The following is a 24,916-nucleotide window of genomic DNA, read 5'->3' on the forward strand; positions in this document are numbered from 1 at the left end:
TAGAGGCCACATTTATTGTCCAATCTTAATGAAATTTAGTCAGAAGATTGGTTTCAATGATATCTTGGATGAGTTCGAAAAAGGTAACGTTTGCTAGAAAACATGGCTGCCAAGAGGCGGGGCATTTTCCTTTTATGGCTATATATGGCTATAGCAAAATCTTGTTAACTCTCTAGAGGCCACATTTATTGTCCGATCCTCATAAAATTTGGTCAGAAGACTCATCCCAATGATATCTTGGACGAGTTCGAAAATGATGCCGGTTGGTTGGAAAACATGGCCGCCAGGGGGCGGGGCATTTTCCCTTATATGGCTAGAGTAAAACCTTGTTAACACTCTAGAGGCCACATATATTGTCCAATCTTAATGAAATTTGGTCAGAAGATTGGTTTTAATGATATCTTGGATGAGTCCGAAAATGGTAACGTTTGCTTGAAAAACATGGCCGCCAAGGGGCGGGTTATTTTTCCTTATATGGCTATATATGGCTATAGAAAAATCTTGTTAAATCTCTAGAGGCCACATTTATTGTCCAATCTTCATGAAACATGGTCAGAAGATTCATCCTAATAATATCTTGGACGAGTTCGAAAATGATGCCGGTTGGTTGAAAAACATGGCCGCCAGGGGTGCGGGGCATTTTTCCTTAAATGGCTATAGTAAAACCCTGTTAACACTCTAGAGGCCACATTAATTGTCCAATCTTCATGAAATTTGGTCAGAAGATTGCTCTCAACGATATTTTGGACGAGTTTGAAAATGGTAACGTTTGCTAGAAAACATGGCTGCCAAGGGGCGGTGGGAATTTTTCCAGATATGGCTATATATGGCTATAGTAAAATCTTGTTAACTCTCAAGAAGCCACATTTATTGTCCGATCTTCATTAAACTTGGTCAGAAGATTCATCCAAATAATATCTTGGACGAGTTCGAAAATGATGCTGGTTGGTTGAAAAACATGGCCGCCAGGGAACGGGGCATTTTTCCTTATATGGCTATAGTAAAACCTTTTTTACACTCTAGAGGCCACATTATATTCCGATCTTCATGAAATTTGCTCAGAAGATTTGTCTCAATGATATCTTAGAGGATTTGAAAAATGGTAACCTTTGCTTGAAAAACATGGCTCCCATGGGGCGGGGCATTTTTCCTTATATGGCTTTATATGGCTATAGTAAAATCTTGTTAACACTCTAGAGGCCACATTTATTGTCCAATCTTCATGAAACTTGGTCAGAAGATTTATCCCAATAATATCTTGGACGAGTTCGAAAATGATGCCAGTTGGTTGAAAAACATGGCCGCAAGGGGGCGGGGCATTTTTATCTTATATGGCTGTAGTGAAACCTTGATAACACTCTAGAGGCCACATTTATTTTCCGATCTTAATGAAACTTGGTAAGACGATTAGTCCCAATAATATTTTGTTATCTAAGGTGAGCGACTTTGGGCCTTTCAGGCCCTCTTGTTTACCTATATACGAAATCTTCGTAGTTTCCCAAAATATAACTACAACAACAGAACTTTCCAAATTATTCAATCGTTTCGCGTCGCACGACGCTTTATAATTTTCAGGTTTTGAAATCGTCAAAAGATGCATATAATGGATATTTAAGAGCATGGTAAATGGTCAATATTACTATTTCTTCAAAAGATAACATAACAAAAACGAAAATTTGCAAATTTTAAACAACTTTTTTTCAATTTTGTCAATTTACCATTTGTCTGTTGCCCTTTAAACACATAATTGTACGGAATGAAGCAGGATGGTCCCGACCTGCACATACCTATATTAGCCCTATTAATCTTGGACGACACTTTACGCACATGCATTATGCCCAGTTTTCTCAGAACACGACGCACTATGTTGCATTGTTTTTCATAAATCGAATATAGCCTGCCTCTGAGGCGATTAAGGCGGACCCTCGGGCAAACCTTGTCATCCGAGCCCTTCACGAGGATTGTGGGACATACATGGCGGGTCGCAACTGCATCGCAGGCGTCCAAGTGGAGACCCAGGGGGAATCCGTCGTCATACAAGGTAAAGAGGCGTGACGATTAGCAAAATATCATTTCCGAATTAACGGAACATTTCCTTTTGCTAATTATCATTTCAGAATCAAAAGTATCAGTTCCTAAATATAGGTATCTTTTCCGAATTACAGGAGTTTTCCGAATATTAAGTTTCTTTTCCGATTCATGAGTATAATTTTTAAGCTATAGATTTCATTTCCGAATTATAAGTATCATTTCTCAATCATAAGTATCATTCGGAATTATATTATTCCCAAATTATGCGTTTCATTTCCGAAGCATAAGTGTCATTTTCGAATCATGAGTATCAATTTCGAATAACAAGTATCATTTCATAATTTTAGCATCATTTACGAATTATAAGGTTTATTTTCAAATTATATTGATATTTCCGCATCTTAAGGGTAATTTCCGGATTCGAGTTTATTTCCGAATCACAAGTTTCATTTCAGAGTTGAACATTATTTCCTAATCTATTATCATAAGTATCATTTCTGAATAATAAGTACCATTTTCGAATAATAACTATCATTACCGAAAAATACGGTTCATTTCTGGATCATACGTATCATTTCCGAATCGTAAGTATCATTTCCTTCTTTCCGCCAGGTGGCAGCGTCCAGGTGAACGGTCAAGATTACACGGCCTACATTCAGGACAAGCCCTATCTCTCCCACCACTTGTACGTCAAGCAGGTCACCTCTCTCTTCAAGCTCGTGCGGGGGTTCGGCTTCCGGGTACTGTACGGACAGCGACGGATATACGTCAGCGTGGAGTCTTTCTACGACAAGAAGGTGAGGCGCGGGAAAACTGGGCTTTATGCAATAAGCGAGCGGGGTGACAGCGATTTAATTATGCATAATGACGCACTTCCGTTGCTTAAGAAAATGGCGAGTGATTTACCTTGTCAATATCTTTGTACATAGTCGAACTATCTTTTTTTAAGAAGACGTTTTGTCGGAAGATTTTTATTTATTTAGTATGTGTATGCATTTTAATAAACAACGGGTAACTAAAAAAACAAATTAATAAATAAAACATTGTCATTGACATCGAGCGCCTATGGTCAAGATCAATAAAGTCCTACATTCACATCGAATGTATCCTTCGAATTCAATCCATTGTTGACATAAGCGGGGATTTAGTTAATGAATAACTCATATATCCTAAATGACAGTTTCTAAATAGCCAAACAAGCCGATGTATGTTCTAAGAAAGTTTTGACACGAGTGTGAACATTCATGGGCGCGGCCATTGTTGTATGACCTTGAGCGGTCCGTCTCAAATGTGTTTAAGACTCATATCCGCGGATATGAACGAAAAGTGCAAATATGAACGAATATAGGCAATAATTATGCGTTTGCTTTGCAGTTTTGTTATGAACAAATCACTGTTGAATTAAAAATTTACAATATGTGATAAATATGTTAAGACTGCCTCAAAATAGAGCAATTTAATAAAAGCGGTGGTCTGACTGGTCGTTCATATTCGCGGATATTAATTTGGAGGTACTGAAATAAAAAATGCCAATGAAAAACGCTTTTAAATTCATTCTATTTATCCCATTTGATTTTTTCAACGTTACATTTAACATAAATAGATTTAATAACCTTAACAATAATTTTAATTCAGTCATAAAAGCGCTTAAAATCTAACAAATGTAACCATGCGTAGTGATATACATGTATTTGTTCTGGTACGCAAAATAGTCTTTAAAAAATTCACACACAAACTGTAAAACAAGTAAAAATATCTCCATATGCCTACATTCAATTTTACGCAGTATGCGAATTTTAACACATTACGACCGCGAAAAGAAGATTTTACTTTACCATAATTCATTTTATTTTCGAAAGAAAATGATAAAAATCAAATATGGCGGCGATTGCTCCTGACAAAATGCTGTCGATGTCAACATACATGTACACCATCGACGACCTAGTTTTGGCTACCAGAACTTTAAATGTCGCTTTTTATGATTTTTGACTGGCGCGACTTTGTTCAGGTCTGTCAATACTAAATAAACTGTACGCGGAAGTTTCTTAAGCTATCGAAGACCTTGATAATTTTGACGAGTAGGCAGCGACTGACACTTTATTTGACAAAATATACATGGCAATACTTTTTCCGACTTCGGACGACGAATTTAAGGACGCGCAGAACGTGTTTTTATATACTGTTATGGGTATGCCGTGTGTGATCCGATGCATCAATGGCGCCCATGTAAAAATCATTTCCCCGAGAACAGGGAACGACAAAAGTACAAACAAAAATCAAAACACGTGAGAACTAGTATCTTACCTTTAATTATCCTTTAAAATCAATCTAATAATCCATTTAACTCAATAATTGACAATTTTGCATCTAGGGTCTTTAATAATTATTTTAGCATAGTTAAATAAAGACCCTTATGCCATTCTATCACTTTATTCAAATGAGTTTATGAACGCGATAGACTTTCTTCTTCGTCACACGCTACGTCATGTACTCTACATTACTGCTGTTCAAATGAACCGGAGCAGTTTATCTAATAATAGCCGTTGGTAAACTCGGTTGCATTTGCAGATTTCTGCATACAAACATAATTATGATTAAACTTGCACAATTTATTTATCTATGGTAAATGCCCTTATTGTACGAGAAAATATTTAATATATACACAAAGAATGGAAAACATTCCAGTACACAACAGATAAATGGGTAGAAAATACCCGTGTACAAAATGGGACGTTCCCAAGTCCAGTGTGGTGCTATTTTTACCATCTTATACTTTACACGGCTCTATGCCTAACGTGAATTAAATAGGAAAGCAAACATAGCAGATTATTCATGAACTGTGCGATATGTGTATGGCTTGTTTTACATTCTTAATATTTAAGTTAAATGTCAAAAGTATATGCTTTGGTTATAAACAATGCACATTACACGAAATAAGGAAAATGTGATCAATTGACAATTCAGATATGTCGACATACAGTACATGTAGAAAACATGTGAAATAAGTCGCGTTTATAATAAATCGTAAAAAAATGGGGAAAATGACGCAATAAGTATGTCATTTTATGACGCCATCAATCAGCTGATTCATTATACGGATGGCGAAAAATTATGTCATATGACTAGATTTAAAGGTTGAAGGTCGTATAATTTTGAAGCTTAAGTTTTGTCGACTTTGTTTCTTATGAAAAAACATTCAGTGGTAAAGTAAATATAAATAAAAAAATAACAAAACAAAAATCGTGTAATTTTATATTTTATTTCAACATTTCTTCTGATGAATATGTCATATATATATTTTTCTGCAAAATATGCACATTTTCTTCTAATGGGTGACCTTAAAGGGGCCTTTTCACAGATTTTGGCATATTTTGAAGTTTGTCATTAAATGCTTTATATTGATAAATGTAAACATTGGATCTTAAAACCTCCAGTAAAACAGTCAATAATAAAATTAAAAAAAGGAAAAAAAGTAGCCGGTACCAGGGCTCGAACCAGTGACCCCCGGAGTCCTTGAGTTAGTCTGAAGTAAAAACGCATAAACCCTCTCGACTATTCCGCCGGATATACACAGCGTAAGTATTTTATACCTTATATAAGCAATCTTCGTAGTTTCGTAAATTTAAACGACAACAACAGAACTCTCCAAATTATTCAATCGTTTCGCGTTGCAACGCTTTATAATTTTTAGGTTTTCAAATCGTCAAAAGATACATATAATGGCTATATTGGACTATGGTAAATGTGTAGTAATACTGTTTCCTCACAAATATCATAACTAAAACGAAAATTTGCGAATCTGAAACAACTTTTTTCAATTTTGTCAATTTACCAAACCGTGAAAAGATCCCTTTAAAATTCGATCAATGAACCAAACAATATCGACCTAATTTTAGCGCATATCGCATGACGTCATTTAAAAAGTAGTCCGTGCACGCGACAGGTATATTCCACAGTGTTGAAAACAAGCAAGTATATTCCACAACGTGTTATACCGTCAATGTCGCGGTGAAAATGGGATAAATTTTATATTTAAACCCATTATGTTAACAAATATACTTACAATCTATGTTCAAACCAGACAAGTATTCTTTGTTTGCTTTGTCAGGTTGTAAAAAGGACTTGTGCACAAAATAGCGATTTAAGAATTTACCGATTTTGTGTCACATGTTGAAAAGATATTAGAACAATTTACATAGTAGTGCAATTTAACAATACGTACAAAGACATAAAAAATCAATCGTTTATTGGTTTCAAATTGTTTGATTTATAAAGGCTTTCAAACGCAAATATGATTGATTAATTTGGAGTGTTTGTATTATTTGTGTTACGATATGTGCGAACACATTTAGTGCCGACATAGGTTAAAATACGCATGATGTTATGTACTACACAGGATGGTGTAGAGGTCACCTCGGTAACCTTTAAATCCGATTGACCCGGGTTCGAATCTGGAATAAACCTTTTTGAAATCTTCTTTATTTTAATTTAATGATTATACGTTTAAGCTCCTTAATTTAGTTCAATATATGCTTATCAGGCATTTTTGTTGAATACAAAATATGTGAACAAGTCGCTTTAAAAAAACAAATCATTGAGTAAAACAAACTTAATCTTTTATACAGTAGGATTTGTGCTGTGTTGTTCTGGTATGTTAATAAATACTCGCACTTGAATTAAGGTTCACAATATGAAAAACAAACACGAAATATGAGATATGTTTTGATTTATTAAAGAACACAATTTAACTATTCGAAAATACTTCACTCATATATAAAAACATGTGTAAGCAGTAGTTTACATAAATATGAACATGTGATCTTAAAATAGCACAAAGCAATTTAAATATGACATATATATTATTGTAAATCGTTTAAAATAGCTAATTGCCTATTGTTTGGATTCTAACTATCGACGTGGTTTTTGCGTTTTTCATCACTTATTTGAAATCAGAAAAGAAATTTGATAGCTTTTTTCTTAAACGAAAACAATGATACAACAGGCTTTCAAATATATTATCGTTTCTAGTGTAGGTACAATTATGCCATTTTAACAATACTCAGTATTCTAAATAAATATTTTACTTAGCATAAAATGAAATTCCAAGAAAGGATAAGACGAATTTGAACTTAGGATGTTACTATGATATAAAAATAAGAAAAAATGATGCCGAAAAAATCTACATGTTGACGTCTAAATTACCGACATTTCAACTTTTATAACAATAACACATATAATGTATGTCAAAATGACACGAACTTGGCCTTTTAAAACCAATTTAAAACATTGTAACGGACCACTGAATGAGTGTTTTTTTATATTGGAATGGATGAACAAAATGTTTGCAGGTATTCAGTACTGTTGAATGTTTTGCAATAAGGCCATGAACAACTTATTGCACACTCTGGTTTCCTTCTGATAAAATGGTCATTTTTCACAATTGTACACTTCTATCAATTTGTTCCATGTACGAATCATGAGCTAAGCTATCACAGTTTCTCACAGTTTCTCAATCAGTTTGTTGTCTCTGATATATTTAACTTGGTCCGGAATCTCCATAAGTGCTGCTAACGCCACCGCGGCCTGAGGATTGCGTGCTTCAGATTTGGTCTGCAAAAATCAAAGGACATGCAAGCACTAGTGATAAACTAACCGTATTTCCAACGTAGTTAAACAATGTTATTAAATTGTTTAAACAGACTCACGACTTTGAATGCCTTTTAGTTTTTCCTTCAAATATATTGTGCATACCATCTTAATTAAACATATTTTTGCAAGGAATTACATATTTATCCTCGAATTGTGTTACATTCTGAAATCTATATGTGATTCTGTTTAAGAGGAAGGACTTGAAAGGCTTTCGCTACTATCTGCAGGTTTAAGCATGCATTGAATCGTGTAATCAGGTGTACTAGTTATGTGCACTCTTCAGTTTTTTAAGCTCAACGGAGCGGAGCAAAACGTGTTATGATGAGTTATTCGGAAATCCTTGATCTCCGTCATCCGTCCGTCCATGCCTACGTATGTCTATCAGTTTTGACTTCAAACGACATCTCTTGAACCGCTGCTAATGAAGTTTACAAAACGTAACAGGAATGTTCAAATTATGCCTCTGGAGTCAACACTCTCCTCGCACTCGCGGTCGCCAGTTTAACCTTGACTTGACATATAGGGATAACCTTTAAAAAAATATTGTCTCAACCCACCAGGCTCATGGCTCTCATATCTTTTTTTTCGAATAATGTTGTTTGGTCAAAGCTATAAACTCTTGTTTACATTTAACATTTTAACATATACTTTATTTACAAAATAAATTCAACTTTACTAAAAAATTTTGTTCTATGGGACAAGGTCATTAAGTTTCAGAGTAAGTATGTTTTAGAAAGTGGTCTACTTCAAGTAATTTGTTTACTTTTTTCTTATTAGTCAAAATTGGCCATAATCATGTGGTTGTTTGAAATGTTCTTTTAAACACTTATACAGCCTGTTTTTCAAAATATGCCGATGTCGTCTAAAGCAGACCCGAACCAGGTGTCCGAAGAATTATACCATTGAGCAACAGTTTCTGAGGTGAACGTTCAAGGATCCTCAGGGTATTTTTGTTTTCAAAATGAAACTATGAAGTGAGCTTCTATCGTCTTCAATAAACTACGAAAATCGTCTTCAATAAATTGCAAAAATGTTCCATAATTAAAATTACAAACCGCGTGAAAGTCCACAAACTGAAAGTTGTCGAAACGTCGTTCCGGCAGTTTGTCATCGAAGTCGTTCATGATATCCCATGGCCCATCACCTACTCCAATACACACGATAGAGAGAGGATACTCCGAGGCCTCAACGATTGACCTTACCGTGTCCTCTTCGTTGGTAACCTGACCGTCCGCAACGATCACCAGGATATGGTACTGAATAATATCATTTTAGATAAACAGTTATTTAATTCATGTACCTTATAAATTTAATGAAATTCTAATGCAAGGAGAACTGAATGGGGATCTTAAAATTCTAATTAAAATCAATAATAATAAAAACATATCTGAATCGATAAAAAATAATTGCTCAAACAAAATCTGCTAATTTCCGATGTTTCACAATGGTCATTAATCCTTAACAACTAAAATTGAATACGTTTTGTTGGGACAAAAATGTTTCAGGAGGGAACCAAAAACTAACAGAGTACAGCGTCATCAAGTTTTGCTTCAGATAGATCTCGTCTTAAGTATAGGATCATTAAAATGTTATATGATATCCCATTACTTAAAGTTTTACGCGTACATGTACCTGCTTTTTCACTTTTTCACATACCTGCTTCTTTTCCTTCACAATTCTTACAGCCTCGTCAATGAGAGGGGCAAAGTTGGTTGGGCCTCCTAGTTGTATTGTAGGCGTGATATCATTGTATAATTCAAGAACTTCCATGAAACCGTCGCAGTCTCCCTGCATAAGAACACAACCGTCACATTGTTCCCATGAAACAAATGACAACTCAAACTTCATATGCATTATCAAGAATGAAATTCTTGTTATCATCCGGTAGACATTTGTATAAGACAATTTGAATGACTTATTCCCTACACAGGTCAGGATAAAATCTTTAAATATAGAAACAACTAAGCGCTCTTGCACTATCAGCTGTACACGAGTTTAGGTTAAAGACCTCTAAAGCACTTACATCTTTCTTGAAGGGAAATATTACCTTGTCTCTCACTCTCCTATCTCCAAATCCGTACGCTGGAATAATGCCATCGTCATCTAAAGATTCAAGAGTCTCACCCAGGATACAAATCACCTGAATTGTTACAGAGTTGTGCATAAATTATTAACAAGCCACGCGCGTCGTGTGTCTTCAAAGCCTTTTTAAATTACCAAACAAATTGAAAATGATAATTGATCTATTCTATACAACGGTAAGTATACGCATTAATATATGACGCCATTGGTTTTGTGAAACTGAAGTCAATAAGTAAATCGTTTTTATTGTAATACAAAGACGTTTGCAAACGAGACGAAAACGCTCTGTAAGAGAAACATATAAATATCCGTTAATTATGAGGCCGTTCTCTGGATCATAACTGAATCAATTAAGATTACCCACCTCCTGGTACGGGTTACTCTTCTTGCTTGTAGTATCATGAAGACTCAGGCCATGGAATGTGTTCATGCCAGATACCTTGTTGCTCAATGTGTAGTCAATGCCTGAGTAAGAAATTTTCACATCCTACCTTCGATTAGAATGGTACATATATACTTGATGCGAACGTTAAATGAATAGTATTAAAGAATAATCGGAACAAATCGTTAACAAATCATCATGAATAGCCCACGCAAGCACACTAACTAAACTCGTCGCCACTGTGTACCCACCCACCCTGCGCTCTTGGATGTAAACGTTAACCCGGCATTGAAGCGGATATGTAAAGTAAAATGAGGTAACAAAATCATCACTTTGAATCATATAACAGTAACAATATTATTTTAATCAACAATCAATATAACTAGAAGCTAAGTGAAACCCCATTGTATCGGCTTGAACTTATTTTAAGCATTCGTCAAAGGTTATGTATTTGAGGCAAGTGACAACAGGTCAAACACAGAACGAAAACAAACACCGGAACATAAAACAGAGGTCACCGTCTGGAACGTCAATTGAAAATCTAAACAAGTACAAATTATACAATTATCATAAATAGGAATATTGCAAAGGCGAAAACAAAAATGAAGTTATCGTTATCAATATTAGCATGCACGATACCAATAACTTTGTGTTAACGCCAATATGGATAATGACATGGTATCAAATGATAAAATATGCGAAACAGGGAGGCTTCCAAATCCGAATATTGTGTAGCAAAAGTGGTTCATGTATTAGCTTGAAACTGGTTTGTAAATCTTTACCACTGTTGTGGTATTCATTTCAACAAAAACATATTTCAAAAAGACACACAACTGTGAAGAAAAAAAAATAAGTTTGTATGCGCAAAAAGCAAGACTCATATCAGGATATCTGTAAAGAAACATCTGGGTCGAGATAATGTGCATCTGCGGTTAATTGGTACTCACAACTGTCAATGATCAAGTTACTAACTATCAGTCCAAACGGTTCCACCATCAGTTTGGGATTTATTGCATCAAACAGTATACACAGAAGAAAAACATATTTTTCAAAGTACCAAATATCAGCCCACACTTTTCAACATTCAGTCGTTTTAGTACCGCAGTTACTTCGCCCAGAGTATTAAAGCGATCAATGATGACATGGAAGTTCCTCTTCTCGTAATCTTCTAAGCTGCCAGCATCTATCTCTTTATCATGAAGATCCACGTCGCTATCACCCAAAGGGGAGTCGGCGCGGCCTATCACTAATTGCAGGAACAACGCCGGCTTTTTGCTCATTCTTTAAACATGTAGGTAACAACTATATCACATTTATCCATTCCGCGTTATAAGGTAGATCGGAATTGTGATTATGTAGTAGCATATTTACATTTAAATTTTTTCTTGATACGGTTTTATATAATATTGTGTTCTTTGCAAGTCTAAATCAACATTTAAATTAGGATGTTGTAATGACATAGTCAATTCACCCCTAATTTGTGTACAAAAAGCAATTAATAATAAAGTGTACATTATAGCATATGTATATAGAAACACAAACTTAGATTTGAGTTATGACCGAGAGACGAATATTCTGAAACGCATTTCAAATGCTCTGAAACTAATGGCATGTTTGTAAATGATTATAAGAAACTTAAATTCAATGCTTAATATTACACAGTTGTAATACAAACTAACATCAGTGCTAAGTCAATTAAACACAAACTATTATATATTGCTAATTATATTATGCTTAAGACTACCGAATATAATACGTTAACAATAGAATAGACTTTGTAGCAGATTTCGATGAATTTACGAAACAGATTTTAACTACACAACAAGATAGATAAAAGTTTGATTCGCCAATAGTAGCACAGACTATAACGTACAAAAAATAAATTACCACTTATAAGTTAAGATGAAATACGTTTTTCATTTTATCATTTGTCAATGTGCACATAGAGTACTTCAATATATTTCGTCATTATCATCGGATACTTTATGACAATAAAATATACATTAAGTATATTTGCCCCGATACCATATGGATGCACATTTATCAATGTTCATAATAACAATGGATCATTTTATGATGATAACAAAGATGCATTAAAAGCATTTCCATTTACATAAGATCAATGCGTACGGACAAAAGTTCAACATAAATCTCGGCCATTTTGTCCTCATAAAATACAATTTACACATTTACTTGAATAATAATATCAAATGTTGCAGACAACTCCAAAAAGAATGGTAAAAACTCAAACTTTACCTGTCTCCCTTATTTAATGACACTTTGAAAACCCTTTTTTTATCAAAATGTAAGATCAATTTTAACTTCCTTTATTTAGGAGAAACAATCGCGTTTATGTTCTGAGACTATCTTGATCAGAGAAAAGTGCACTCAATGAAATATTTAGCGACGATGAGCCCTTAAGATAACGTACAGTAAATGGGCTATAAAACAGGTATGTTAACGTAGCACTCGAAACTTTGCCAATGTATGGCACATAAAAATCGCCGCTAAAGTGGAACATTTAGCAAATCGTTAAAGGAATACACTTTTATTTATTTATTTATGTAATATTTTCCCCAAATAAAGGGCGATTTGGACTTTCGAGGTGTATACATGCTATAGGTATGCCGACATTTCCACTTGAAGTCATTTATTGACCCTGAAAAACGATACTATAAAAAAATATTTCGTTTCTCATTTCATTTGAAAAAGTTTTTTGTCAATTTAAATGAAAAATACGTTTTAATATGTTCTGGACTAGGGCTTATTTTGAAAAATATAAACATATAAGTTGTTTCCTTTGTATTGAGATAGTTATAAAAATGACATTAAAACGTATTATAATATAAATATTAAACTCTTCCTATACAATTTATATCCGGACAATTTGTATCGATGGTAAAGCTCGCCAATTTTAACCTGGCACTGTCCCTTATGCTTGAATATATTAAACAACCGTTATGTAGAATAAATTAGTTTCCTTACTGGAAGCGTTTTGTATTGTAGCTACGTAGGTAAACTCTTACAGTTTCATTAACTCGCGCAAAACTTTGCCCAAACAAAACCGATTTCAAATAAGGGAATCTATCCAAGCGTATATGTTTTGCTAACAGAGTTTATGTGTGATAGGTCAGGTCTATGTTAGCGAGCTGTAAATAAGGTCATTTAAGACCGAATTGGCAGAAATGTACATTATTTTGCAGTATATTTTAACGCACAGTTTATACATGCTTTAAGTTAGCGCAAATAAACCATATCACTAAGCATACATGAACCACATGTTAGATTACGTGTTTTTTATATCATGTTATCTATAATGTTATTCGAACACAATATGTGCTCGTAGCTAAGGTGTGTTCTCTTTTTTTTTTTTTTATTCAATATTATACATACAATGTATACATGTATATGATCATACAACATAGTATAGTGATTGTACAAAGCAATAAATTCAGACATGTTATACAAGATATGCTAATATGTATATATTTTTTTCAAAGAGAAAAGGAAAGAACAACAGAAGAATAGTTATGAAAAATGATGAGTTGTATAGAGTCGGAAGAAAGCATACTGGACTTGTGTGTTTTGTTGTACATTCACAATGATCTTATAAGATTGAAATATCTATATATCTATATATATATTTCAGAAAGATAAACTAACATAAGAGTGAAATGTATATAAGTGGACAAACATTATGAGAATTTAATCCGATTCCATTTTTGTTCAAAGATTTGTAATCTGTCATTACTGAGGGCTATTTCTTTCTCAATCTGGATTTTTAGTTTAAGACTATGGACAAAACAATTAAAATTTGGTACTTGTTTTTTGTACTTCATAATAAAGATAAAATATTTCATCATTATAAGAATAAAATTAACAATATTATTACAGTCTATTGATTTCAATGAGGTAATTCCGAAACTTACATTTAAGAAAGATAGTTTAACGTTTAGTTGCTGTTGTTCAAGAAAAATTGCTAATTGATTCCAAATAGGCTGGATGTGTTTGCACTCCCAAAAAAGATGTTCTATAGTTTCGATGTTTTCACTGCAGAAGTCACACAGATTTGAATTAGATAATTTGCATTTAAAGAGATATTTATTTGTAGCTATAATTCTATGGATGTATTTATATTGAAAATTTCTCAGTGTGCTTTCAACAGTTGCTTTATATGGCATGGTAAATATGTGTTTCCAATTAAGTTCATGTTCTCCGAAAAGGACTTGCCATTTATTTTGGGTTTTGGAGTTTTCTGTAAGGTTTTTAATTTGTAGTGTGTAAAATATTTTATTTTTGTTTTTTCTTCCAAGTATGTTTTCTACGAATTTTGTTTGGGTACATGGTGTATTATTTGTATTGATTTCAGATTTAATATGTATGGGTATGCTTTTGATTAGTGTGTAATACTTCAGGAAATTATTTGAAGGTATTCCGTATATGTAGCATATATCATCAAATGAGTAAAAATCCTTAATTCTGAAGTCATATAATTGGTCGACATATTTAATGCTTCGTTCAAACCAATATTTATAGAAAAACGTCTTATTGTTTGAAGTTATGTCTTTATTGTTCCATAAAATAGTTTTACTACTGGTTTTGGTTTCTAGGTTATGAGTGACATCACTCCATGCTGATAGAACATCAGACAGAAATATGTTTTCGTTTGCAATTTCATGTAAGATAGTATTGCTGATGTTACATTCAAAGAGTAAGGAGTCACCATATTTTTTTAGGATTTTCTGGTAGAATAATTTCCATTTACTCGTATTGGTATTATCTAGGTATCTTTTGACCCAGCTGCATTTGATTGCCTTCAAGAATGAGTCAATGTTCGTTAATTGGATACCTCCATTTTCTATGGATTGAATTAACTGAGTTCGTTTTATTTTGTCAGGCTTACCGTCCCATATGAAATTAAATATTGCTGATTTTATATCGTTAATAACCTCATTTGGTGGATTTGGGAGAACTGCTAATACATAAATTAATTTAGGAAGTGCAAACGTTTTTAATACTGTGTTTTTTCCGATTAGTGTAAGTTTACGGTGATGCCATGATTTTAAGCAGTTTTTAAAATTCTGTAATTTAGGAAGTATATTTTTAAGAACTGTATCCTTTTCATTATTTGTGAAAGTAATTCCTAACGTTGTGGCTTCATCGGATGTCCAATTAAATTTCATTTCTTTTTTATATTGGACATTACTTTGTTTTAATTTACCTACTCGTAGCACAGTACATTTACTTTTGTTTAGTTTAAGACCTGATGTCATTCCGTAAAGGGTTAGCGACTCTATTAGGTTATGGAAAGAATCGTAATTGTCGTTTAAAAAATAAGTTGCATCGTCAGCAAATAGGGACTGTTTGATTTCTTCGTCAGGTTCTAGTGATATGCCTTTTATGTTTTTATTTGATTGAATGTGATGTGATAGATACTCGATGCAAATAATAAATAGCGATGATGAGAGTGGACATCCTTGTCGAACCCCTCGTTCGATGTTAAAACTGTTTGAAAAGAAGCCATTGTTAATGATTATACTGTTAATATCGGTATAGAATAGTTTGACCCATTGAATGAGACTTTCACCAAAGTTCATATTTTCTAAGCAAGAGAACATAAATGAGTGATCAAGCGAATCGAATGCCTTTTCAAAGTCTGCAAAGAATATTAGACCAGGATTATTTGAATTGTTGAAATAGTTTATGCATTCTTGGATAAGACGAACGTTTTCACCAATGTAACGTCCTTTTATGAAACCAGATTGAGATTTTGAAATGATTGATGGTAATATTTTTTTAACTCTGTTTGCTATACTTTTAGTTGCAATTTTATAATCATTGTTTAGTAAACTAATTGGGCGCCAGTTCGATAAGGATTCTAAGTTTTTTCCAGGTTTTGGAATGAGTGATATTATACCTTGTTTTTGAAGCGTAGTTAAGTTTTCATTATTATATGAATAGTTTAGTGAATTAATTAAATGTGTTTTGATATCATTCCAAAATATTTTATAAAACTCAATGGTGATACCATCAGAACCTGGACTTTTGTTATTTTGCATTTCTCTTAGTGCTAATCCACATTCATATTCATTTAGTAATCCGTCACACAATAGTTTTTCTTCTTGATTTAAAGCGTGTTGTGTATTTTTAAAAAGGGTGTTATTTTCAACATTTTTTCGTTTATAGAGGGTTTCGAAAAATAAACGCTGTTCTTCTAGTATTTCAGTTCTGTTTGTTATATCTTTGCCATTGACTACTAATTTGTGTACAGTTTTTTGTTCACTTCTACGTTTTTCAATGTTTGCGAAGTATTTTGTGTTTTTTTCATTGTGTTCAACATGCTGTGCACGCGCTCTTAGTAGTATTCCATTGAGTTGTGTATGATAGATTCCATCTAATATTTGTTTTTTTAAAGTTATTTCATTTTCAATGTCGGTGGTATCATTTGTGTTTGTTTGATGCAATTGTTTTTCAAGTGTTTCAATGGTTTTGATGGTTTCAGTTTCAAGTTTATGTGTTTCTTTTTGTTTAAATGATGTGTATCTAATTGTTGTATTACGTATATTTCCTTTAATTACTTCCCATAAGGTGTTTGGGTTTGCATCTTTATTATTTTGAACTGTATTCAATATTTCCTGTTTTATTTGTGTTTGATATTGTGTATCTAATAAGATACTGTTGTTAATTTTAAAGTATCCTGGGCCTCTTTCAGGTTGTATATTGTGCAGTTTAAGTTCAACTAGAGAGTGGTCAGTCATAAATCCTGGTTTTATGTTACATGTGTCAATAATGTTGCAAATAGACTCAGAAATTAAAAAATAGTCTAATCTACAAAATATTGTTGGTTTTGTGTTTGAGTGCCAGGTGAATTTGCTTTCATTTGGATATACTGTGCGCCAGATGTCTATCATATTGTAGTTTTCAAGTATGTTATTTAAAATGATTCTATTTTTAGGATGGGTATAAAGGTTTCCTTTCTTTTTATCTATTAATGGGTTCAGGACAGTATTGAAATCACCACCGATTATAATGTTTTTATCTTGGTTATTAATTATAAAGGATTGTAATGTTTCGTAAAATGTGGAATCATCTATGTTAGGACCATAGATGTTGATTAATGTTAATTGTGTTTCATGTATTTTGATATCTATACTTGCTAGTCTGCCAATTATTATTTCGTTAAAAGATTCGACTGTGATCCCTATATTGTTTTTAATTAGAACGGCAATGCCTTGTTTATTATTATGTTGTCCACTGAGATAGATGTCTCCGTCCCATTCATCTTTTAAGGTTTGTGCTAGAGTATGTGTCAAGTGACATTCTTGTAGTAGGCATACACTATATTTTTTTTCGTCTAACCATTTCAATATTTTTATTCGTTTATTTGTGTTATTAATCCCTTTTACATTCAAAGTACATATTTTAATCATTTAAAGAGGTGGAGGGTGATCTAAATGATAGTTTGTGTGTGATTGGTTTGTGTGTGATTGTCCAGTTAGTTTCTATTTTTAAATATGTCCAGTTGCTTTCCATTATAAGACATAAGATGTACATACATACAAGCAGAAAAAGAAAACAAAAAATATGGAAACATGAAGATAAATGTTCCATAGAAATGAAGAAGTATGAAAAATAATGACAAAAGTGAGAGAGAAAAAAAACAATAAACAACTAGTCTCAAATAGAGACACAAAAAGCGCACTTCCGTACACTGTAAATACACAAAAATGAAATAGATATAATTAATAATAAAGAATAAAACAGAACATATGCGATTCAGTGTAAAGTTAACATAGGACATTTCATATCCGAATATTAATGTTTTATTGCTTAGCTATTGTATAATTTCTTAAAATATTTAGAAGTAGATGTTAAAAGTTAATCAGTTAACATTTGAATTATTTTATTTTTTAAAGGGTACTTGAATAATATTTAAGAGTTTATAAGCGAGGTCGTTTTACATGTCATGTGCACACAACAATTACATAGTAATACTCATATGTTGTAACAATATATTTTTATAATATGATAAATGAATCTGGTTAAACAAAAGTTGGTTATATGCATTGGACAATGACATATACGACATCAAGGATTATAGTCATATTCAACAGCAGTTTTTATCAAGAAGCTGGTAAATAGTTTTTAGAGAAACAATTAAAATCAGGCAAACATAGGATAAACATAATCATAAGCACACAACAATTACATAGTAATACTCATATGTTGTAACAATATATTTTTATAATATGATAAATGAATCTGGTTAAACACAAGTTGGTTATATGCATTGGACAATGACATATACGACATCAAGGATTATAGTCATATTCAACAGCAGTTTTTATCAAGAAGCTGGTAAATAGTTTTTAGAGAAACAATTAAAATCAGGCAAACATAGGATAAACATAATCATAAGCATAAATTTTATAATAAAATAGGTTTTTGCTTTCTATAGAGATGGTTGTTTACATGTGGATTAAGGTCTTATACTGAAAGCGTTAAATTGCAAGTAAACAATGTAGATACTATTGATTATTTTGCATAAATTTATTTTTATAAATGCCTGAATTAGTTTTTGTGAGAAACATAATGATATACATTCTCCTGACAAAGCCTAAGTGTGACAACCATGCTACTTTTATTTCCTATATGAATTTTATAAGCCATTTATTATTTCTGGTGTTTGATGTAAATTTTATTAATATAAACTTTCAGGGGAAATCAATAATTTCACAAGAAAAGACGTTTCTTTACTAAATGTGTAGCTAGTATACTTTAGAAAAAGGATTGAATACTCTGGCCAATAATGTTGAATCATACAGTGAAATTTAATATAGCATCTCACTTTCATAGAACACTTTAAAAAAGCTTCATGTGAAAAACGAAAATGAAGCAATTGTATAGAAAAATGATGACAGAAGTTGAATAGTGTTAAATGAAAATATAAGAGATGATCTTAGCTTTACCACTTCCAATACCTTCAAACTTTAGTATTTATCACAGTAAACCCTTAAATGAAATCTTTTTGTGTGTGAAGGTATCTAAGTGCATACATTATTTTTCAAAGGGGACACTGAATGACTTGGTATTGAAATAAGGATTTACAATAAACAGTTTTATATTAATAAATATTGTTATTTTACACACACACATACACATAAAGACCTTAAAATAGCACTTTCATTATGGGAAACTTATTGTCTAATTACATGAGTAACAAATGATATAATCCTGACTTCAAACAGTAACTGCTTTGATGAAAATCTGATCATCAACTTTGTTTGCATATTCATTTAGAGCAAATAATTACATGAGCAAGTGTGTATACATAAACAGAGAGTTTGAAATAAACAAAACACAATTGTGCATAAAGGTTTCTGTAAGGAAATCAATGAAAATAAGATCATTAAATTTGTTTGTATACTCAGTTTCAGCAAACAGATACACAAACGCATGCATATAAATAAACATAAAGTTTGCACAAAAAATACATCATGTGCATAAAGGATTTTGTAAGGATATCAATTAAGATCATAATGTCAAATTCGTTTGCATATTCAATTTCAGAAAAAAACAAGATGTGTTTGTGAAACGCAATGTCTCCCTATATGACGTTTGACCTTAAAGGATGGCCTTGACCTTGACCCTTCACCACTCAAAATGTGCAGCTCCTTAAGATACACACGCATTTCAAATATAAAATTGCTAGCTTCAATATTGCAGAAGTTTTCATAAAATAAGCAATTTGGGCCACATAAATTTGACTTCTGACCTTGAAGGATGACCTTGGCCTTGACCTTTCACCACTCGAAATGTGCAGCTCCATGAGATACACATGCATGCCAAATATCAAGTTGCTCTCTTCAATATTGCATAAGTATTCATAAAATAAGCGTTTTGGGCCACATATATTTGACCTCTGACCATGAAGGATGACCTTAGCCTTGACCTTTCACCACTCAAAAAGTGCAGCTTCATAAGATACACATGCATGCCAAATACGAAGATGCTATCTTCAATATAGCAAAAGTTATTGCAAAATGTTAAAGTTGGCGCAAACCAACCAACAGATCAACCAACCAACCAACAGACCAACCAACAGACTGGGCAAAAACAATATGTCCCCCCACTACTATAGTGGGGGACATGAAAAACACATGAACACAAGCATATACACAAAAGAGAGTTAGCACACATAAAACAACAGACACATGCATACAGGACATTACTAGGATATCAAAGTGTTGTCAAGAACACTCGGCATGATATGTCAAAACAGGAAATTTATAAAAACACACATCAGGTTTATTATATACAAACAACTTGAACACAAGCATATATACATACAGAGAGTAAGCACACAAAAAACAATATCATATGCATAAATGACAATATTAGGATATCAAAGTGTTGTCAAGAACACTCAGTATGATATGTAAAAAAAAACAGGCAATTTATAAAAACACATATCAAGTTTATTTTATACATTATTTTGTTTAATTTTCTGTGACAATATAATCTACAACTATGAACATATTTTGGGAATTATTTGAACATTCTTAACATAAAAACTCACTTTTTATTTTTAATTAGTTACGAGGAATATCAGAAGTAATATGGATAATCAGTTCATGTTGGTTCAGCATCTTTAACTATAATATTATTTCTATACTATAATTCTTATTTAAATGACTGAGGTAAAGTTTTGTTTTGACTACTTTGACAAGAGAAAAGTAAAATAGACAGGTAATATTCCCACTGATCCGAATTAAAAAACAACAACTCAGAGCCTGGTATACGAAGATCAAAACATAAGTCAACATCAAGATAAAACAAATCTCTGTAAGTGAATAGTATTTTGCCAACAAAGATGTCATAAACGTTAAATATTAAGGCCTTTAAGTGAAACTTTATTTGCATGTATTCATGATTTTTTTGTTAGAAAGGGGCGTAACTGTGTTAGCAGAGGAAAGCTCTTAAGCACGTGCGTAGCATGATAGGTAGCTATACTTGGAATGAAAGACACAGTATGTTATGTATCGATATTATATTTAAACATTATTGTATATTATTTAAATTACATGCTAAGTTTTACCCGATAGATTGGTACTAATTTCTGAAAGACATCGTAGGAGTATACTCCATTTGTTTAATGTTTATTTTACAATATTTAACGTTATTGTATATTATTGTATATTATGATTTTTTATTGTAAATTATTGTATATGATATATTATTTGCTAAATACATCTGTTAATTTACACGCAATTAATTAGTTATAATTTCTGAAAGACATCATGGGAGCATACTTCTTACATGGACATATATACACATTGTTTAATCGGTTGATACACGCATGTGATAGAGAAAAAAATAAAAATAAACAAGATGCACAGTTTCTACAAATTATTTACGGTTTGATGGTACCCTGGATCTTTGACCATCGGGGTTTTCAACACAGTCGGAGTACAGTTTTTTTTTTGGCCAAGGCTTTTCCAACCAGTTTTTGAACTCTGAGTGTTTAATTTGCGTTGCATTTTGATTTCCTTTAAACAACGCAAATATTTTCCCTTCGAACGACCACGACTTTTCAACGGTGTCAGGCTGCTTTAGTCGCACGGATGCCAACACCTCTGCATTTAATTTCGTAAGGTCTTCATTTACATAAATTCCAGACCCTTTGAATAATTTTGCCTTTTGTAGTATATCAATTTTTGTCTGTCTCCTCACGAACCTTACAATTACAGGCCGATTTGAGTTGGGTCTGAACTTTCCGAGCCTGTGCGCTATGTCTATGTCATAAGGCTGAATTGGGATTCTCAAATGCGAGTTTACTAGCTCGACGATTTTTTGTGTCACAAACATGGAGGATTGACGGTCCTGGTCCTGTGGAACACCGGCTATTCTGATGTTATTCCGCCGGCTATACTGTTCAGTGTTGTTTGCGAATTCTTCGTGGTTAAGTGTGTCACAGGGCTGTTTGTTCCCTAAAGCTGCGTTTTGCGATTTTAGATCTTCAATCTGTTTGCTTTTTGATTCGCTTTCCTTTTTAAGCTGCTCAATTTCTCGTTTCTGCTCGAAAACGTCATTTTCTAGAATTTCTATACGTCGGATGACGTTACCTAGAAGTTTCTCTTTAAGCTGTTCCACGGTTTCTTTAATAATGTCTTTTATAAATGTTGAGTCATCTTTGGTAAGGACGTTTGATAGTTTGTTACTAATTTCTTCAAGACGTTTGTCTATTGTTAATTCACTTGAATCGCGATTTTCGTTTTTCGTGTTGGTGACGAAAGTTGACATGGTTTTTTGTTTTTTGGGGTCCGGTTTTGATTTTCCTTTAGCACTTTTGGTTTTGTAACTACTTTTGGCCGAGAGCTCGCTTTTCTCAAAAACTGATGTCTCCAGCAAGCTTGTATTCGTAGATGCTTCACTTGCTGTAGACGATAATGACCGCTTGCCTTTATTCATTTGCACTGAATTGAGCGCCCTTTTAGGCGTGAAAAATTGGGGTTTACAACTAACGGTAGATATTGCAGCCTATATCGAGCTGCTTGCACTATTTAATTATTCAATTTTGCTTCTTCAAGCGTGACGATCGATCTGTCATGTAGAGCGTGACGGATGAACGGTACTCGCAAGCCGCTCAAACCCGCTAAAAACCGCTCACAATAGCGCCATTTAGGAAAAAAATACCCCACCCAATGTATTTTACATAGACAGATTACAGTTTATCAAAGTACTACTTTGCTTTCATTTATTTTCACACGTATTTATACATACATTTTTGAAAGTCTGTCCTTATTCACATAATAACACTTTTAATTCTTCAAACTACACTGATTGCACACGTTAAAAAAAATAAAGTCTACATTTTATTTCTGTACTGTTTACACCGGAAACGCATATAAAACTTACTGTGTGTTCTCTTTGGTTTAGTTGCCTTCGTTGTTTGCGCAACGACTATTTGTCAAATTTCTGTCAAATCATCATGAAACGTGGGCAGAACATTTGTTTTCAAATGATATCTCAGCCAAGTTTTGGTCTGTTGAAATACTTGACCCCCAGGGGCGAGGAAGTGTTGCTAATATGGATATAGTAAAACATTGTTAACGCTAAATTGGCCACATATATTGCCCAAGCGTCATGTTGAGTCAAGCACATGATAAATAACCACTGTAGAAGGAATTTAACTATTTTCTGTTATGTCGTTTCTGTCGACTGTTAGTGTGCATATGGATATCTTGAAATGCCATTTTTTAGAAATGAATTCACACAGTGTAGGACCTTATTTTGAGGACAAAATCTAGAATGTAATGTTTTAAAGTGTTAATCCGATTTGGTGTTCTTACTTTATGGAGTCTTTCGTTAGTAAACATTTACTTGTTGAAAAAAATATACAAAAGCATAATGTTTAGAACACCTTTTACACATAACTTTCAATTAAGATACCATTAGGTATATGGGGAGGTTTTTAATTTATCATTTACCAACCCTTTGTAGTCGTATCAACCACTGATTGAACGGTTGGCTGTGATTGCTTAAGTACTAACATAATATTGTGATCTTTTTAATTGTGTATATGTTTGTTTTCTTACGCATGTCCAATAAAAGAACTTAATGCGTAATTGCTAAACCCAGAGAAGTACGTTCTTTTACAACCCATTCAATACATTGTGCAGCATTTATTCCACAAATAATATAGCATATCACTTACTTTCTGGAAGAGTGTATGTTTTTTGTAGAGATTGTATAACACGTGCAATACACCTAAAGCTTGCTAACATTCTGATGTTATTTCTTACTATGCATGTTGATAAATAGACCATTCCAAAATGTATAATTAGACCGCCGCCTACTTGGTTGGGCACTGTCTTGAAAATGCTGCTGAGGGAGGCTTTTCAGCAGGGTCATATAAGCGTATAATTAACAGGCCATAAAGACAGTTATCATGCTGGCATATCTCTTAACTAGGGTCATATCCAATTACCATATGCTCTTATCAAGCAGACATTTTCTTGAAAATTGGGTTTCTCCAGATCTCAGAGTATATCTTACATGAAATTAGCAGGAATTTGAAACCAAAGAAATTGTTTTGTAACAATTTAATATTCAATTTAAATTAATAAATGATGTACAATGAAAACAATGAAAACAATGTCACAATGAACATTCAATATTATACAGTAGTTATATACAGTTGTTAGGTAAAGTATATAATTTTGCCACAGTGTACTTCTAGTAAGTTGTACTTTTAAAACAAAACAATAAATATATACTACTAATGCTCGATTGGTCATTGTCAGTTTGGGTATTACTAAAAGGTACCCCGGGTACTCTTAAGTATACTTACATGTACCCTGGGTACGGTAGATATACTAAAATGTACGCGGGAAATTTAACTCTAAATCGGTCGTTGTCGGCTATTTTTTTTCAATCAATTTTATTCACATTTATGTCAATTTTCTGTAAAAAGGTACTCTATATTATCGAAACTCATACTCAAAAAGCATGTTGATGCAGCTTTTTTAAAAAGAGAGGTTTGTTTAAGATAATTGGTAGCGCGTTTTCTGACAACGGAGTTTTGGCGGGAATACAATTCGGGTACAGTCTATGGACCGGGTACAATTAAGAATATTTACCGCACCCGGAGTACATGTAAGTATACTTAAGAGTACACGGGGTACATGTAAGTAGTACCCGAGCCGACAGTGACCAATCGAGCACTACTTATATTTAACGTATTATTTTAAAAGTTTTGATTACTTGTAT

At 33.0% G+C, this 24,916-nt stretch overlaps 1 protein-coding gene across 2 annotated transcripts; it reads right to left on the reverse strand.

Annotated features, from left to right (window-relative positions):
* Window positions 1–6,803: 6,803 nt before the first annotated feature.
* Window positions 6,804–12,573, reverse strand: LOC127851912 (uncharacterized). 2 transcript variants are annotated; one of them, XM_052385884.1, is made up of 7 exons: window positions 12,401–12,573; window positions 11,202–11,425; window positions 10,127–10,227; window positions 9,704–9,820; window positions 9,337–9,468; window positions 8,736–8,936; window positions 6,804–7,641 (listed from the first exon to the last, which is right to left on the reverse strand). In XM_052385884.1, exons 2-7 carry the CDS (start codon window positions 11,422–11,424, stop codon window positions 7,531–7,533), a joined length of 885 nt encoding a protein of 294 aa, XP_052241844.1. In that variant the 5' UTR covers window position 11,425; window positions 12,401–12,573; the 3' UTR covers window positions 6,804–7,530. The 2 variants fall into 2 exon arrangements, with proteins under 2 accessions (XP_052241844.1, XP_052241845.1); XM_052385885.1 differs by lacking the exon at window positions 11,202–11,425 and having other exon boundaries at window positions 12,401–12,563.
* Between the last annotated feature and the right edge of the window lie 12,343 nt (window positions 12,574–24,916).

The sequence above is a fragment of the Dreissena polymorpha genome, chromosome 11 (assembly GCF_020536995.1).
Source record: "Dreissena polymorpha isolate Duluth1 chromosome 11, UMN_Dpol_1.0, whole genome shotgun sequence".
Lineage (NCBI taxonomy): Eukaryota > Metazoa > Mollusca > Bivalvia > Myida > Dreissenidae > Dreissena > Dreissena polymorpha.

Excerpts from the sequence above, each read along its gene's own strand:
- LOC127851912 (XM_052385884.1), bottom strand. The coding sequence starts at position 11,424 with ATGAGCAAAAAGCCGGCGTTGTTCCTGCAATTAGTGATAGGCCGCGCC. Across the intron at positions 9,469-9,703 it reads TATTTCCCTTCAAGAAAGAT|GGAGACTGCGACGGTTTCAT; the intron begins GTAAGTGCTTTA and ends GTTCTTATGCAG. Across the intron at positions 7,642-8,735 it reads AGTTTGTGGACTTTCACGCG|ACCAAATCTGAAGCACGCAA; the intron begins GTTTGTAATTTT and ends TGATTTTTGCAG.